The sequence below is a fragment of the Pseudophryne corroboree genome, chromosome 6 (genome assembly GCF_028390025.1).
Source record: "Pseudophryne corroboree isolate aPseCor3 chromosome 6, aPseCor3.hap2, whole genome shotgun sequence".
NCBI classification, from domain to species: Eukaryota; Metazoa; Chordata; class Amphibia; order Anura; family Myobatrachidae; genus Pseudophryne; species Pseudophryne corroboree.
In genome coordinates this window covers 780,816,867-780,835,410 of record NC_086449.1, presented here as the reverse complement: position 1 = coordinate 780,835,410, position 18,544 = coordinate 780,816,867, and the positions used below count along the sequence as shown (strand labels likewise).

The 18,544-nt window shown below is 45.1% G+C and overlaps 1 protein-coding gene across 1 annotated transcript in view; it reads right to left on the bottom strand.

The window, feature by feature from the left end:
- SLC25A48 (solute carrier family 25 member 48) overlaps window positions 1–9,370 on the bottom strand; it is a 162,471-nt gene extending 153,101 nt beyond the window's left edge. Inside the window, exons 1-2 of the mRNA XM_063928741.1 lie at window positions 8,906–9,370; window positions 8,348–8,391 (exon numbers count right to left, since the gene is read on the bottom strand). Of these exons, the coding sequence (XP_063784811.1) occupies window positions 8,348–8,391; window positions 8,906–8,951 (90 nt within the window). The 5' untranslated portion in view covers window positions 8,952–9,370. The remainder of the gene's footprint in view (window positions 1–8,347; window positions 8,392–8,905) is intronic.
- Between the last annotated feature and the right edge of the window lie 9,174 nt (window positions 9,371–18,544).

Here is an 18,544-nt window from a genome sequence, read left to right as displayed (position 1 = left end):
TTACGTGTGTAAGCGTCACTGGTACAGGAGGCATTGCGTGTGTCAGCGTCACTGGTACAGGGGGTGTTGCGTGTGTAAGCATCACTGGCATAGGGGGCGTTACGTGTGTAAGCGTCTCTGGTACAGGGGGCGTTACATGTGTAAGCATCACTGGTACAGGGGGCATTACGTGTGTAAGCGTCACTGGTACAGGGGGCATTAAGTGTGTAAGCGTCACTGGCACAGGGGGCATTATGTGTGTAAGCGTCACTGGTACAGGGGGTGTTATGTGTGTAAGTGTCACTGGTACAGGGGGCGTTACGTGTGTAAGCGTCATTGGTACAGGGGGCATTGCATGTGTAAGCGTCACTGGTACAGGGGGTGTTGCGTGTGTCAGCATCACTGGTACAGGGGGTGTTGCATGTGTAAGCGTCACTGGCATAGGGGGCGTTACGTGTGTAAGCGTCTCTGGTACAGGGGGCGTTACATGTGTAAGCATCACTGGTACAGGGGGTGTTGCGTGCGTAAGCGTTTCTGGCACAGGGGATGTTACGTGTGTAAGCATCACTGGCACAGGTGGCATTACGTGTGTAAACGTCACTGGTTCAGGGGGCGTTACATGTGTAAGCGTCACTGGTACAGGCGGGGTTATGTGTGTAAGCGTCACTACTACGGGGGGTGTTGCGTGTGTAAGCATCACTGCTAGAGGGGTCGTTACATGTGTAAGCGTCACTGGTACAGGGTTGTTGTGTGTAAGCGTCACTGGTAGATGAGGTGTTGCGTGTGTAAGTATCACTGCTACGGGGGGGCATTATGTGGGTGTCTCTGGAACAGGGGGCATTACGTGTGTAAGCGTCACTGCTACACGGGGCGTTGCGTGTGTAAGCATCACTGCTACAGGGGGTGTTACGTGTGTAAGCGTCTGGTACAGGGTGCGTTACGTAAGTGTCACTGATACAGGGGGCGTTACATGTCTAAGCGTCACTGGTACAGGGAGCATCATGTGTATAGGGGGGCATTATGGGGGGCATTCCGAGTTGATCGTAGTTGTGCACTCAGACATGCGGGGGGACGCCCAGCACAGGGCTTGTCCGCCCCGCATGTCAGTGTCGGCCCCACCGCAGAAATGTAAAAGCATCGCACAGCGGCGATGCTTTTGCATTTGAGGAATAACTCCCGGCCAGTGCAGCTTCTGTGGCTGGCCGGGAGAACCTCTTCGCTGCCCGGGTCGCAGCGGCTGCGTGTGACGTCATGCAGCCGCCGCGCCCCCCCCCCCAATGGTCCGGCCACACTTGCGTTGGCCGGACCGCACCCCCTAGTGACCCAGTGACCTCCTCTGCCTGTCAATCAGGCAGAGGCGATCGCTACGGAACAACGGCCTTCGGCCGTCCAGCATGCGCCGGCGCACAGCGGCGGCGCATGCGCAGATCTGACCCGATCGCTGCGCTGCGATAAACTGCAGCGAGCGATCGGGTCAGAATGACCCCCTATGTGCGCTGTCCCTTTGTACAGTATGGGAGGGCGCAAATTTATAGTTTGCAGGGGGGCGCCGAACACCCTAGCACCGGCCCTGCCCACAATGCTCCGTTGCCGCTCCCCACCCACGCCACTAACGCCTCTGCCTAACAATCAGGCAGAGGCGTTCACACCCACCGTGACCCAAATACATTCGGCAGCCGCTCACGCGCAGGACGATATCTGTGCATGTGCACTGTTGCCACTAGGGCTATTGCGGTTGCATCACTTAGCAATTTAATTGCGGTCACTTAGCGATGCGACCTACTGTAAATAACCCCCATAGTACAGTCCTGGTGAGCTAAAGTGCATAAGATAGTAAAGTGCTCACGTGCCATAAAGTGCAAATGCTAACCACTTAAAAAATCCTTTGAGCGACACCTCAGTGAGCTATAATTTGCATACATATTAATGCATTATGCAGTTGTATAATATGCTAGTCCCAGATTTGGGATGTGACTTAGTAGTGGCATTATAAGTTTGGAATCTGACTTGTATACAAGCCTGATTCCAATCCAATACGATTGTACGAATCCAATGTTTTTGGGTCTGCGTAGTTGCAAGATCCATTCTGCGATGTGCATGACAGGTCTTGCAATATGACTCGCAGCCCCCACTAGCTGCAGCATGCTCCAGTGTTTGGGAGGCAGAGCTGCATTTGCATTTTATTTGTATGGAATTCAACAGCAGCTTCCCTGCTCCCCTGCGGCTGTACAATTCCATACAAATCAGAAATAGGCCCACTGTGCAGACACTAACCTTATGCTAGTGTCATGTATCGCTATAGTGATGGGACGCATGGAGTGACATTATTTGTCCGCGACGGCCAACTCGTTTTTTGGAGGGAGGAATGGCAAGACTCTCAAGCATGGTGCGGGTGTTACACATTTTTGAATTGTCGCCAGAAGATAATTAAGAAAATGGCGCTGTATAAAAATGATTAGTGAGATACTATGTTGTTCTTTTAATTACTGTGTTTATTGTAATCATGGGCTTACTACTAATGAAACATGTCACATGTGGATTGATTGATATTAGAATGCCCTTAAACATTTCATCTGAACTGCACTCCTCAAGTACCCCACAACGCGTCTTGTTTTCAGGATTTTAATAATAACACACAAATGACTTTGGAGTCTCTTTATCAATAATCACATTCTCAATGCATTCTAGACACGATATTAGTACCAGAATCCCATTGCAGTATGCAATTACATCAGGCAGATGTATGAATGAACAGACGCAGGGACAGTTCGGAGCCCGTCGCTGAGATGTGTTCAGAGTGGTTGCATAGGCTACAACGGACTAATGTCAGAAATTAAGGGACAGCAGTACATATCGGAAATATCTGCTGTGTTTCTTCTTTCATACATAGGAGTGATACTAAATATTTGCAGTTAACCCCCCCTGAAAAAGTGCTTTCAGAGAATAAGCCGCAAATATTTAACGAGAAATGGGCCCTTGAATCTCATACTAGCCAAATCAATCCAGCAACTTGGACCCTATTACATTTACCCTAGAATGTCAAAGGAGACTCCCCGAAATAGTGGTCATCTCCCTGACTACCTGAAGAGTTTAGCAATGTCCCTGTGGTCAGGTTGGGTGTGTGCAGCACAGTGATGACATCACCATTCTCCGCTCACCATTAATGAAACATTGGGGAAAAGAATAAGGAGAACCACCTTCCGCTCACCACTAAGGAAGCATTGGGGAAAAGAATAAGGAGAACAACTCTCCGCTCACCACTAAAGAAGCATTGGGGAAAAGAATAAGGAGAACCACTCTCCGCTCACCACTAAGGAAGCATTGGGGAAAAGAATAAGGAGAACAACTCTCCGCTCACCACTAAAGAAGCATTGGGGAAAAGAATAAGGAGAACCACTCTCCGCTCACCACTAAGGAAGCATTGGGGAAAAGAATAAGGAGAACAACTCTCCGCTCACCACTAAAGAAGCATTGGGGAAAAGAATAAGGAGAACCACTCTCCGCTTACCACTAAAGAAGCATTGGGAAAAAGAATAAGGAGAACCACTCTCCGCTCACCACTAAGGAAGCATTGGGGAAAACAATAAGGAGAACCGCTCTCCGCTCACCACTAAGGAAGCATTGGGGAAAAGAATAAGGAGAACCACTCTCCGCTCACCACTAAGGAAGCATTGGGGAAAAGAATAAGGAGAACAACTCTCCGCTCACCACTAAAGAAGCATTGGGGAAAAGAATAAGGAGAACCACTCTCCGCTCACCACTAAGGAAGCATTGGGGAAAAGAATAAGGAGAACAACTCTCCGCTCACCACTAAAGAAGCATTGGGGAAAAGAATAAGGAGAACCACTCTCCGCTCACCACTAAAGAAGCATTGGGAAAAAGAATAAGGAGAACCACTCTCCGCTCACCACTAAGGAAGCATTGGGGAAAACAATAAGGAGACCCGCTCTCCGCTCACCACTAAGGAAGCATTGGGGAAAACAATAAGGAGAACCGCTCTCCGCTCACCACTGAGGAAGCATTGGGGAAAAGAATAAGGAGAACCACTCTCCGCTCACCACTAAGGAAGCATTGGGGAAAAGAATAAGGAGAACCACTCTCCGCTCACCACTAAGGAAGCATTGGGGAAAAGAATAAGGAGAACCACTCTCCGCTCACCCCTAAGGAAGCATTGGGGAAAAGAATAAGGAGAACCACTCTCTGCTCACCACTAAGGAAGCATTGGGGAAAAGAATAAGGAGAACCACTCTCCGCTCACCACTAAGGAAGCATTGGGGAAAAGAATAAGGAGAACCCATGCTACAAGATAATGGTTGTCGCACTTCAGAATACTTGTGAAGACTACATGAAAATCCTGAAATCTTGAAAACATGACCTGTTGGGGGCAGAGCCATCTTAACAGCAGTGTAGGCCCATGGGCACAGCAATGCATTGGGGCCCCTACCCACCCATCAGCGGTAGGGGTGGGGAGTGCTATCAGCGGCAGCTTTGATGTCCCGCGGGGGGTAGGGGGTTCTATCTTTCGCTCAGCATGTAGGACATGGAGAAATAATTTCTGCTAATTACTCCTTTACTGCACAAATGGGAGGAGAAGGAGAACACTAAACTGTAGAAGGGGACATTGTGCTGAATGAAGGGGCCCTGGTACATGACTTCCAGGGTGGTAGGGGGTGTTTAATATACAGGGGAGGGGTGGATATTGGAGTGGGCTTAATATTCATCATTTTCTGGGGGTCAGGGCAGCTTGCTTTACTGCAGATATCTCAGTTCCTGGAAATAGATTTCTTAGCTTTAATGGGATAAAAAAAACTAGAGAGTCCCACCTTTCAGGAGATACTGGGGACTTGGGGATCAGACTTCAGGAGCTAGAGCAATCCACCAACAAAAATATAAAACTGCATATTAAGCGTGTGGAGCTGGAGCAGGGACCAGCTGCTTGAAGGCTGATATCTCTGGTTCTGGGCATAGTGTCCACTGAAAGGGGAGAGTTCCAGCTTTTGGAGTATACCCTCAGAAAAACTCTAAGTCAGACAGAACCCGAGATATCTGGCTGGGAAGAACAATTAACAGGCTTGGATGGGGACCACTGCTTTGAAGTCGGATATCTCCGGTTCCCCAGGGTCGATTTAAAAAAATCTGGTACCCCTGGAAAGAGGGGACCCTCAGCTATTAGCCTAGGGCCATTTTAATCCTGGGGCCCTTGGGCAAGAGCCCATTGAGCCCATATGAAAAGACGGCCCTGGTTGGGGTGCTGTTCTTCAGGACTGGAGTTGGAAACCCTGCTCTAGTAGTTTTTTTTCTAGCAGTTAGAGAGATCTTGAATTATTATATTATATGTACTTGTGTCATTAATAGATTAATCATGAAGGATACATATTTTTCCCCAACATCACCTTATATGCTACCTTTATCAGAATGTTCCTATTATTCTTAAATTACATTACATTAAATACAGTTTGCCTGCTAATTTAAATCCTCCTTATTTTTAATGGACAGATCGGGGGGAATTAAATTACCGGAGAAGGGTGCGAATTGCCATTGCCATGCCACTTAAACACCAGCACCCAGTCTCACTCCCTTCACCTGGCCGATTTGCACCAACCCGATTTGTACAAAAGTGCTCGCTACCCTATGGGGTAGCGAACACATTTGTGCGAGTTCCCGCTGCCGAAAAGTGCGGCAGGTGCCGCACAGATTTGGCCGGGTGACTCCTTCACTGGCAATATAAAGGTACCCTAGTACGCACATGGTGAAACTTAGTATGCAATTGTGTCCCCCCAGTGGTGTTCCAATTCACTGCATATTCTGTGTACCTAAAAACTGATTTATGATTGATAAAATATCCTCTCAGCCTGTCACTTTAAAAGCAGAAATATCGTTGATTTATAATATGGATTTCTGTGTAAATCTATTCAAGTTGGTAAAAAAAAATATAAAGTTCAAACACATTTAAGTTAGTGGAAGGTGTAAACTTCAACCCATAGTATATGCAACCGACCTGAATGACTTGACAGACACTGTCACATCCTACATCAGCTACTGTGAGGACATGTGTGTACCTACCAAGACTTACCGCATTTACAACAACAACAAGCCCTGGTTCAATGCCCAGCTCAGGCAACTTCGTCGAGCCAAAGAGGAGGCCTATAGCAGCGGTGACAGAGCACTATACAACCGTACTAGGAACTCTCTGACTAAAGGAATTAGGCTAGCAAAAAAGCGGTTCTCGGACAAGCTGACAAACGATCTCTCCACCAATGACCCCGTATCTGTATGGAAAGGAATGCAATCCATAACCAACTATAGGAAAACATCAAAGTCCACCGCCATGCACCAAGTCCTTGCAGATGAACTGAACCACTTTTATTGCAGGTTCGCAAAAGAAGTCCCCTGCAACCCAAACAATCACCTCTACGATGCCCCGAACACCGACGGCCAACCCCAGGCACTGCAAGTCACCCAAGAAGAGGTGGAGGCATTGTTCAAAAGGACCAAAACCAGGAAAGCTCCGGGTCCTGACGGAGTGTCACCATCTGCCCTAAGAGCATGTGCGGGTCAGCTCGCCCCCATATTCACCAAGATCTTCAATAAATCGCTGGAGCTACAGAAAGTCCCTTCCTGCCTCAAAAGGTCTACTATAGGTCCGGTCCCCAAGAAACCCACTATCACGAACCTGAATGACTACAGGCCGATAGCACTGACGTCTGTGGTCATGAAAACGTTTGAGCGTCTGGTTTTGAATCACCTGAAAACTGTGACTGGCCCCCAACTGGACCCCCTGCAGTTCGCCTATCGCTCGAATCGGTGTGTCGAGGATGCAGTCAACCTGGGCCTGCACTACATTCTACAGCACCTAGACATTCCCGGGACCTACGCGAGGGTCCTGTTTGTCGATTTCAGCTCGGCCTTCAATACAATCGTCCCCAGCATCCTCCACCCCAAATTACTTCGCCTAGGGGTCCCAGAAGCTACCTGTTCCTGGATAATAGACTTCCTGACAGATAGGACACAGGTGGTGAAAGCGGGGGAATTCACCTCTCAAGCGCGGTCCATCAGTACAGGGGCCCCTCAGGGCTGTGTCCTCTCACCCCTGCTCTTCTCCCTGTACACAAATGACTGTACCTCAGAGGCGCAATCAGTAAGGATCATCAAATTCGCCGATGACACCACCGTCATCGGCCTCATCAAGGATGGGGACGAATCGGCCTATAGACGGGAAGTAGACCGGCTGGCCCAGTGGTGCATCCACAACAACCTTGACCTCAACCCCCTCAAAACTGTCGAGATGATAGTGGACTTCAGGAAGAAGTCATCTAGTGCACCTCCGCTAACGATTGCTGACAGTGTGGTATCGCTAGTGGACTCCTTCAAGTTTCTAGGGACCACAATCTCCAGGGACCTTAAATGGGGGTCCAACACTGACGCCACTGTTGGGAAAGCGCAGCAGAGGTTGTTCTTCCTCAGGCAACTAAGGAAGTTCAACATCCCACAGAAGCTCCTGCTCCTCTTCTACTCCGCGATTGTGGAGTCGGTACTGTGCTCCTCGATACTCGTATGGTACAGCTCCGCCAGCGCGAGGGACATATGCAGGCTCCAAAAGGTGGTCAGAACCGCAGAGAAGATCATCGGGGCCGACCTTCCCTCAGTCCAGGACCTGTACTTGTCCAGAGCTAAAAAGCGGGCAATGAAGATAGTAAAAGACCAGCTACACCCCGGCCACAGCATGTTTAACTTGCTTCCTTCAGGCAGGCGTTACAGGGCTGTCCCCGCCAGATCCACCAGAAGCCTCAAAAGTTTCTTTCCCCAAGCTGTCCGCCTGCTGAACTCCTGAACATTGACTGACTAGACGTACATGTAACTCACTTGTGTCCCTACGGTATACCTATCTGTGTAACTTTACTTGCCCCCCCCCCACACACACACACACACACACACACACACACACACACACACACCTGCTTACCTGTTACCTACTTGGCTGTTGTATAGCAAACCGAAGACAAATTCCTAGTATACGTAAGTATACCTGGCCAATAAAGCTGATTCTGATTCTGATTCTGATTGTGGAGAATGTGTATCATCATGAACAATATCTAAACGTACGTCATGACAAGACTTCAGCTAATTGAGATCACACCAACATTATTGATTAGATAAATGTAAATATATTTCTGTACAAGTGTGTATTCAGTCAGTGTTATATTTGTATTCCCCAACCTGGATACACAATCACTCATAACATGTAGTTTCCATTATACAAATTAAAGCCTTTAAAAACATATCGTGTGTTTGTCACTGAAAACAAGATATTAACAGGAGAATATTATCAAACATGTAGTAAAACACAGAGATATATCATTTTAAATACCTTCACGGTGTCCAAAGGGTGTCCTACAATGACACTAGCTGCCCCTAGAAAGGAAAATTAAAGTGTCTTACATTTAATACAATATAGCAAATAAGTCATTTATATCACATGCACGGTCTTTAATGAATAGCACGGGTTGACAAATAATCACGGAAATTTGATTATTAATTTTTTTTTAAATGTCTTTATTTTTCCTTAAGCTGCATACACACTATACAATATATCGGATGATGTTGCAATCAGGGATAGATCGCAACCGCCATCGTATAGTGTGCCCCCTTGAAATCCATCCAATTCATCGATTGGATGGTTACATCGTCCCACCGGATGTGCTGCCCATCCAATGGGAGGATTCCATGGCAGACGCGGTGTTGTTACATTGCGCCATCATACAGCGGATCGCACAGTGCATGCGGCCGTGCGATGTATCGTTACATCGCGTCACCGGGCCGTACCGCCATCAGTTGTGTATTCAGCTCTACACTTCAATAATAACATAAAAACAAACTAAAAAAAAAAAAAAGACGTTAAAAGAGAAGCAAAATAAAGATCACTTACCTCCAAACCAGCCAGCTATAAAATCATCTGCTTGTACCCTGCCCATAATGAGTTTTGAGTCCACTAATTACCCTCTGCGGCAGATACAGCATTCTTCATAGACAACGGTATGTCCTGATTCTGAGAGTGTATTTGCTTTCTTCCAGTCCAAAGGTTTTAATGTAGAAAACAAATGTGTTCCCCTGGCAGACGAAGCAGTTTTTCATGTCATCTGTTTTATACTCCTGCCAACCCCTGTACTGTCAGCTCCATTCTACTTTTCCCATAACAGTAACCCACTCACTGTCATGTTGGAGCAAAGGTAAGTTGCTGTTTTTGTGTCCAGGCAAAGTTAATGTATTATATATTTAGCAGATGAAAACATTTTAGATTTTGTTACCAAAAAGACTGTACAATGATTTCGTGGAATTTTCTCTTCTTCTCCCCAATAACCACAATGAATAACTCGTAACACTTTGCTGAGGCTTATTTCTCATTGTGGTTTATAAGTTACATCGGGACAAGTGCTGTTCGCTGGTTTGGATCATGATTTATTAACTAAACTGAACTTTTGTGATGAACACATGTGTTTTATTGCCAGAAAACCACAGCGCACTATTGCTAAAATAAAAGAACAATTAACTAAACTGAAATTTTATTTTATTGCTAAAAAAAAATAAAAGACAACAATAAAACTTCAGACTTCAGATGAGGATCATAACTAGGGGTCTATTTATGAAGCTGTGACCTACTGACCTATTGTTCTGGCTTTTTTGTTACAGAAAGTAACATGGAACACGGGCAGTACGGATGGTGTAATGGTTAGTATTACTGCCTCACAGCACTGGGGTCATGGGTTCGATTCCCACCCTGGCCCTAATGGTGTGGAGTTTGTATATTCTCCCCGTACTTGCGTGGGTTTCCCCCGGGGACTCCGGTTTCCTCCCACAATCCCAAAATATACTGGTAGGTCAATTGGATCTCGACAACAATTTTTTTTTAACCCTAGTGTGTGAATGTGTGTGCGTGTACATGTGATAGGGAATATAGAATGTAAGCTCCACTGGGGCACGGACTGATGTGAATGGGCAAATATTCTCTGTAAAGCGCAACGGAATATGCTGTGCTATATGAGAAACTATTAATAATAATAATAATAATAATAATTTAAAAAATATATAAAAAACATACTAACCAGTGTAAAATGTGCCTAAATTATACTAATATTATAGTGCTTTGCAATATGGATTCTATTTAAAATGAGCCAAGATCAAAATTGCCAGTGCACCATGAAAATTAACGTTCAATATCACAGCGATGTATAATTTGAACAAGAGTAATAGAACAAAACTGGGTAAAAACAGACAGACATAGAGGTAGGAAGGAATATATACAGTATATATAGTCCTGATGGACGAAACGCGTTGGATACTCCATGATTGTTCCCTAGACTGACCTCCATACTCAAGAGTTTATTCTATGCACTTTATACACATATTTTTTAAACTATTTGTATCTTTTTATTACTTGTATTAGATTCACACATATGTGAGTGTCCTTTTTTTGGGGGGGTTACTCTGACTAGTAATACTTGTCATATGTAGAATACATTTATATATTTTATTGGTAAATTTTGATAATTATCACATGTTCCTTTACACCTGACACCAGCGATCGTCGATGCCCATATTCTCTTTTTTTCCCATATATACATATATATTTTACAAAAATAATAATAATAATATATATATATATATATATATAAACAACATGCAGGTCCGGCTCTCCCATTAAACAATCCAATAGCGCTGGGTGCCTCCACGGTTATTGGGATATACACAGCATATGGTGCGGCACTCCAAGCGACGTAACAAAGTACACTTACAATCCTAGTGAAGACAACGTTTCAATGCTTTTACTTGTGCATTTTCATCAGGTCAAATGAACAAAACCAAAGTGCTTACCTAAATAGTGTGTGCAGACGCCATCACCACACTTCCGGAACACAGACACATGCCTAGTCCGTCGGCGCTCCCACATGACGTCATTACCCACAGCCAGTTACTATAGCAACATCAGTACACAATACAAACATTTTAAATATACATTATAGACAAAACAAACACACCAGTCGGCATGTCCATAGATTAAATTACAAGGAAAGCTTATTGCAGGTCACCATCAGGTCAATATATATCAGCTTGTACAAAGATAGAATTAAAATATGGAACAAATGGCATCTAAGTTTAATATATAATGCAGGCACACTGCCGTATACAATATAACTAAATATGCAACATGTATAGTGGGTCTAGTTGTAAACAAGACTACAGGTGTATATACCTGGTAGATCACTATTGTGATTGGGTATCAACTAGCCATAGAGCTTATAAAAATACATTCAGCCCTAAACACTCATTGAGGCCTCTAGGATGCAATGTCCCCAGGCGATGAATCCACCTGGTTTCAAGGCGGAGGAGTTTAAGGCACCTATCGCCACCCCGGGTGAGGGGGGGGACGTGATCGATCATTCGATAGCGTAGCGACACAAGCGAATGTCGTGCCGCCGCAAAGTGTCGTGCGACCGGCTGGTCACTCGAACCTTTGGAAATGGCTGCTTTGATAGCCGACCGGTGGGCTGCCATACGCTCTTTAAACATTCTTTCAGTTTTGCCTATGTATGACAGCCCACACGGACACAGTAGCTGGTAGACCACAAACTTAGAAGAGCAGGTCAGTGTATAATTGATAGTCAATGCTCTACCCGTAAGTGGATGAGGGAAACTTTTACCACTAATCATGAACTGACATGTAGTACATGTGCATCTGATGCAGCCTCTGGAAATAGCCTGCAATAATCTCTGTGGATTAGGGGAAATATCTGCTTTAACAAGCATATCCCTAATATTACGCCGTCTGGTGTAACATGACATAAGTTTTGTCTGTCCCAAATTCAATTCCTTATCTGATTGTACTATATGCCACATTTTCTTAGAAATTTGATTAATGCCACTACTTGCTGGACTGAATTGGCCCACCCATGGTAGAATAGCATTGGGCTCAGTGATTTTAGGTTTTGACTGTAATAGTGTGGAACGGTCTGTGGCCAAAGCCTTGATTTTAGCTTGTTCAAGTAATGCTAATGGATAACCTCTAGCTAAAAATTTACTGATCATGCTATTCATTTGGGTTTCCGCTAGCACGGGATCAGAAGTGATCCGGCGGACCCTCAATAGCTGGGAGTAAGGCAGACCTCGCTTAAGCGGTGTGGGATGAAAGCTGGAAAAATGCAACAGGTTGTTCCTATCAGTGGGTTTACTGAAAAAATATCTCCTGTTCGACCTTAAACATGTAAATGTTGGAGTACGACCACTCCAAAGATCCATAAGAGTTTGGTTAAACCCCCTGGGAGGCCCATTATATCGGCCAATAAATCCCTGTTTCAACCGGTAGCCTTATTTCTTGATGCCCTCTTTCAGCCATGCATCCAGTCACATCCCTGATACCTTCTTGACACTAGTACCCTGCTACGTAAGCTCCAGATGTTGAGCAGATTTGATGGTGAAGTTACCCTCTGCAGTATTGATGTGCAGAGCCTGTACACTATAATCCCCCATGATGCAGGGATTGAGGCAGTTTATGTATGAGCATCCTGAATTTAAAGATCCAGATTTACAATTTTGTCTGGACCTTCTACACATGACTCTTACCAAAAATTTCTTTATGTTTGATGGGAAGATATATCTCCAACAAACAGGCTGTGCGATGGGGTCCCCGGTGGCCCCGTCGTACTCCAACATTTACATGTTTAAGGTCAAACAGGAGATATTTTTTGAAGACCCTGAAGTAGCGGCCGACATCATCATGTACTGCCGCTACATTGACGACCTACTCATTATATGGAAGGGTAGTCAGGATCGATTAGTCCAGCTCTTAGAGACACATAATAATAATTGTAACCATCCAGTTAAGTTCACATATAATATGAGTACACACTCTGTGAACTATTTGGATGTGGAAATCTCGGTTAGAGATGGACGCATTGACACATCCATTTTCAGTAAACCCACTGATAGGAACAACCTGTTGCATTTTTCCAGCTTTCATCCCACACCGCTTAAGCGGGGTCTGCCTTACTCCCAGCTATTGAGGGTCCGCCGGATCACTTCTGATCCCGTGCTAGCGGAAACCCAAATGAATAGCATGATCAGTAAATTTTTAGCTAGAGGTTATCCATTAGCATTACTTGAACAAGCTAAAATCAAGGCTTTGGCCACAGACCGTTCCACACTATTACAGTCAAAACCTAAAATCACTGAGCCCAATGCTATTCTACCATGGGTGGGCCAATTCAGTCCAGCAAGTAGTGGCATTAATCAAATTTCTAAGAAAATGTGGCATATAGTACAATCAGATAAGGAATTGAATTTGGGACAGACAAAACTTATGTCATGTTACACCAGACGGCGTAATATTAGGGATATGCTTGTTAAAGCAGATATTTCCCCTAATCCACAGAGATTATTGCAGGCTAATTCCAGAGGCTGCATCAGATGCACATGTACTACATGTCAGTTCATGATTAGTGGTAAAAGTTTCCCTCATCCACTTACGGGTAGAGCATTGACTATCAATTATACACTGACCTGCTCTTCTAAGTTTGTGGTCTACCAGCTACTGTGTCCGTGTGGGCTGTCATACACAGGCAAAACAGAAAGAATGTTTAAAGAGCGTATGGCAGCCCACCGGTCGGCTATCAAAGCAGCCATTTCCAAAGGTTCGAGTGACCAGCCGGTCGCACGACACTTTGCGGCGGCACGACATTCGCTTGTGTCGCTACGCTATCGAATGATCGATCACGTCCCCCCCCTCACCCGGGGTGGCGATAGGTGCCTTAAACTCCTCCGCCTTGAAACCAGGTGGATTCATCGCCTGGGGACATTGCATCCTAGAGGCCTCAATGAGTGTTTAGGGCTGAATGTATTTTTATAAGCTCTATGGCTAGTTGATACCAAATCACAATAGTGATCTACCAGGTATATACACCTGTAGTCTTGTTTACAACTAGACCCACTATACATGTTGCATATTTAGTTATATTGTATACGGCAGTGTGCCTGCATTATATATTAAACTTAGATGCCATTTGTTCCATATTTTAATTCTATCTTTGTACAAGCTGATATATATTGACCTGATGGTGACCTGCAATAAGCTTTCCTTGTAATTTAATCTATGGACATGCCGACTGGTGTGTTTGTTTTGTCTATAATGTATATTTAAAATGTTTGTATTGTGTACTGATGTTGCTATAGTAACTGGCTGTGGGTAATGACGTCATGTGGGAGCGCCGACGGACTAGGCATGTGTCTGTGTTCCGGAAGTGTGGTGATGGCGTCTGCACACACTATTTAGGTAAGCACTTTGGTTTTGTTCATTTGACCTGATGAAAATGCACAAGTAAAAGCATTGAAACGTTGTCTTCACTACGATTGTAAGTGTACTTTGTTACGTCGCTTGGAGTGCCGCACCATATGCTGTGTATGTATATATATATATATATATATATATATATATATGAAAACAGGATTCAATTCCTGCGCTGCAAGTCCATGTCTCCAGAGTCTTTATTGACCGTTAATTCTGTGCTGCTCAATCCCACTCCCAGCCAGGGAGCAATAGGTATTGGTGCTAGAAACAAAATAAGGAGAGCGCACCGGTAAACGTAAAATCATTTACTTTATATAAAAAGAGTAATATCCACATACATTGCAGTAAGAGTATCCAAACTCAGCGAGGTCCACACGACCTTCAGAATAGCGCTCAACCGAGCTGGAACTGTCTCGTCGGCTCCGGACCCGGCGGGTGACGTCACAACGTCCTCAGCAGTTAGCCACGCCCAACGCGTTTCGACCTATCACAGTCTTCGTCAGGGGATGTGGTTAATGTGTGTGGGTACGATCTTATATACCCATTCCAACTAATAACAGCTGCTAGCAATTAGTTGTGAACCATAATTGTACAATTTACATTTAACAAATTTGTTTACAACGGCAGGTTGTCCATGCAGGCTTCTCAGCAAGAACTGTCCATCCCATTTACTGCATATCATTAGACCCCGAATTTTGATTAATTATAAATCTCCAGAATAGTTTTAATTGGAAACATTTGTTCCATAAATTAGCTGTCTGCTGCCAGACACAGTTGGTCCCAGCCGTTTACTATGAGGCTGAAAATGGGATTGACAGCTCCTACTTCACAAAGTTCAGAATGGTCGCTACCATTACTAATTCATTTTAATGTTACATACAATTAAAAACAAAGTTATTCAGTACATATATATCAATTTTAAAATATGTTACCAGATGTATCACAATGATTATAGAGGCTTATATATCTAATCTCAACACGACGTATATTTCAATATGACACGCTGCTAGTATTTATTAACCTATTGGCGTGAGATTTTTTAGAGAGATTTATTATATATAGAAATAAATTTAGAGTTAAATTGACTTATAAGTCTAGGATAACTCGCTACAAGGAAACAATTCTTTCCTTGTAGCGAGTTATCCTAGACTTATAAGTCAATTTAACTCTAAATTTATTTCTATATATAATAAATCTCTCTAAAAAATCTCACGCCAACAAGGTGTTTTGGAAATAGGTTAATAAATACTACTTCTGAACTTTGTGAAGTAGGAGCTGTCAATCCCATTTTCAGCCTCATAGTAAACGGCTGGGACCAACTGTGTCTGGCAGCAGACAGCTAATTTATGGAACAAATGTTTCCAATTAAAACTATTCTGGAGATTTATAATTAATCAAAATTCGGGGTCTAATGATATGCAGTAAATGGGATGGACAGTTCTTGCTGAGAAGCCTGCATGGACAACCTGCCGTTGTAAACAAATTTGTTAAATGTAAATTGTACAATTATGGTTCACAACTAATTGCTAGCAGCTGTTATTAGTTGGAATGGGTATATAAGATCGTACCCACACACATTAACCACATCCCCTGACGAAGACTGTGATAGGTCGAAACGCGTTGGGCGTGGCTAACTGCTGAGGACGTTGTGACGTCACCCGCCGGGTCCGGAGCCGACGAGACAGTTCCAGCTCGGTTGAGCGCTATTCTGAAGGTCGTGTGGACCTCGCTGAGTTTGGATACTCTTACTGCAATGTATGTGGATATTACTCTTTTTATATAAAGTAAATGATTTTACGTTTACCGGTGCGCTCTCCTTATTTTGTTTCTAGCACCAATATATATATATATATATATCAGTATTAAAACATTAAAACGTCCTTGTTGTTGCTTTTTTCATCAGTGACACATATCTGTGCAAACATTGCTGCAATACCTAACAGGATAAATCAATGGTTAGAGTAACAGCCAGGGGACATTAGGCTGGTATTTATTACTTGTGTTGGAAGCATACAATTTAATGTTTATATTACACTGTCACACTGCACCTGTGTGATTGCAGGCTACTATATGAATTGGAATGCCCAAACGCCATTCTTTGGAAAAATAAAAAAGCATGGCTTAATCACCCCTTCCACTGACGGCTCTCCTTACTCTCCTACAATCCTTTTGTACTCTCTGTCATCCAAGGTAATCCATCAGAAATCTGTTCCCTTTAGCCGTTAAAGCTCATTGAAATACCTTGTTCCATAAAGAGACCTTGCTATTCTATGTAAGTGCAATACAGGTAGCACAAGAAGAGATGCAGTTAATTTACCGGCTGTCGAGATCCCGGCGGTCAGGATACCGATGCTAGGATCCTGACAGCCGGGAAAATGCCGGCGGTCGGAATCCCGACAGAAGCCCATTATTCCCACTCGTGTGGTGGTCCACACCACCACCCAAGGGGGAATATAATAGTGTGCTGAGCTCGCCATCGGGACCCAAGCATGGCGAGCACACGAGGGGACTCGCTGCCGGGATGCTGGCTGTCGGGATTCCGGCGTCGGTCTCCTGCCCGCTGGGATCCCAACCGCCGGCACGTCATACCGAATTCCTCGAGTGCTCAAAGAAAGCTCCCTATCTGCTCAGGTGCCCTCACTAGAGTTAGTAGCATTTCTGCACACCTGCGGCTGCTGCCATCTTGCTGCACTAAACCGTATATATTTATCATTTCTGCTGCTCTATTGATCTTACTGTGTCTTCTAGATTTCCACTGTGAATTGTTCTAAGGCTGGGTACGCAGTAGAGAGGCAAAGCGGCCGATTGCACTGACCAAGTGGCCGATTTAGTAAGCGGTAAAGGGCCCTACACACTGGCAGATCCGCCGCCAAGCTGTCTGACAGCGGATACGGCCGACGGGCGACCCGGCGGGGGGGGGGGGGGGGGGGTTAGTGACGGGGGGAGTGAAGTTTCTTCACTCCCCCGTCACCCGGCTCCATAGCAGGTCACGTCCATATTGGCCTGCATGCACAAGCGACGGGGCACCAACGATGAACGAGCGCGGGGCCGCTCATCGTTCATCGTTGGTGCCTCCACACTGAAAGATATGAACGAGTTCTCATTCATTGATGAACGAGATCGTTCATATCTTTCAGTATTATCGCCCAGTGTGTAGGGCCCATAACCTATACACGCATACCAATCGGCCACAGACATCACAACTGGGCGGGCATTTGAGTGTACTCGCCCCATTGTGCTGTCAGTGTTGGCGGTCCCTGCTGTCGGTGTAGAGGCTGTGGACGGGTTACCCCTTTCCCCACACACAGATGCGTTGGCTGCGCTGCAGGGATGATCTGATATGTCTGCGAACAATGTCGTTAATATTACATTATTATATTAGACTTTTAAATAAAAGTTATTCATGGAATTCTACTTTGCGAGTCGGATTCAGTGGTGGGTGCAGCGCCGACGCTGCACGCAGTTGGCTGATGCTGTAAGCCTGCGCATGCATCCCAGTCTCACAGTGCACGCGTTCTGATTCTTTCCATCGCAGCGATGTCGGATTACATGCGTATTACCGACAGACGGGATGCCGGCTGTCAATATCCCGACGGTGTCATTCCGCCCGCCAGAATGCCGTCAGCGGGGCGAGCGCTAAGAGTCCCCTTGCGGGACTCCTCAAAGGATCTATTCCCACTGTATGGGCGTTGTGGACACCCACGAGTGGGAATAGCCCTGGTGCGCCGGGATTCCGGCTGGCATTGTCGGCTGACGGGATTTCGGCGTCGGTATCCTGGATCCCGGGATCCCGACAGCCGGCATTGTAACCGCATCCTGCGATATCACCTCCGCACATTTAGTCACAGATAATACGGACTGTGTGGGGGGCTCATGGCTTCATTTTGCTGAAGCAATAGCATTGGGAAAAACATTTTTTCTGCAATATTACTTTAATATGCAAATAAGTCAGTTACCAATACTGTAAATCCAACGGCAACCTCGCCTACTCCAAGAAATGAAGTTCTGGCAGAACATTTTGAAGTAAATTGAATCAGTATGTAGGAGTGGGAGATGAAGGGGGAAAAACTAACAAACAAGCTCAGCCTACAGCACATTCCACAGTCTCTGTATACAAGAACCCAGTCTACTGTATAGTTACTGGGTTAAACAATCCTCTGCCTTATCCTTAAATCACTCTCTGCAACCCGGATATCCTCCATGATGCAACAGGAGGGAGAAGAATGTGCA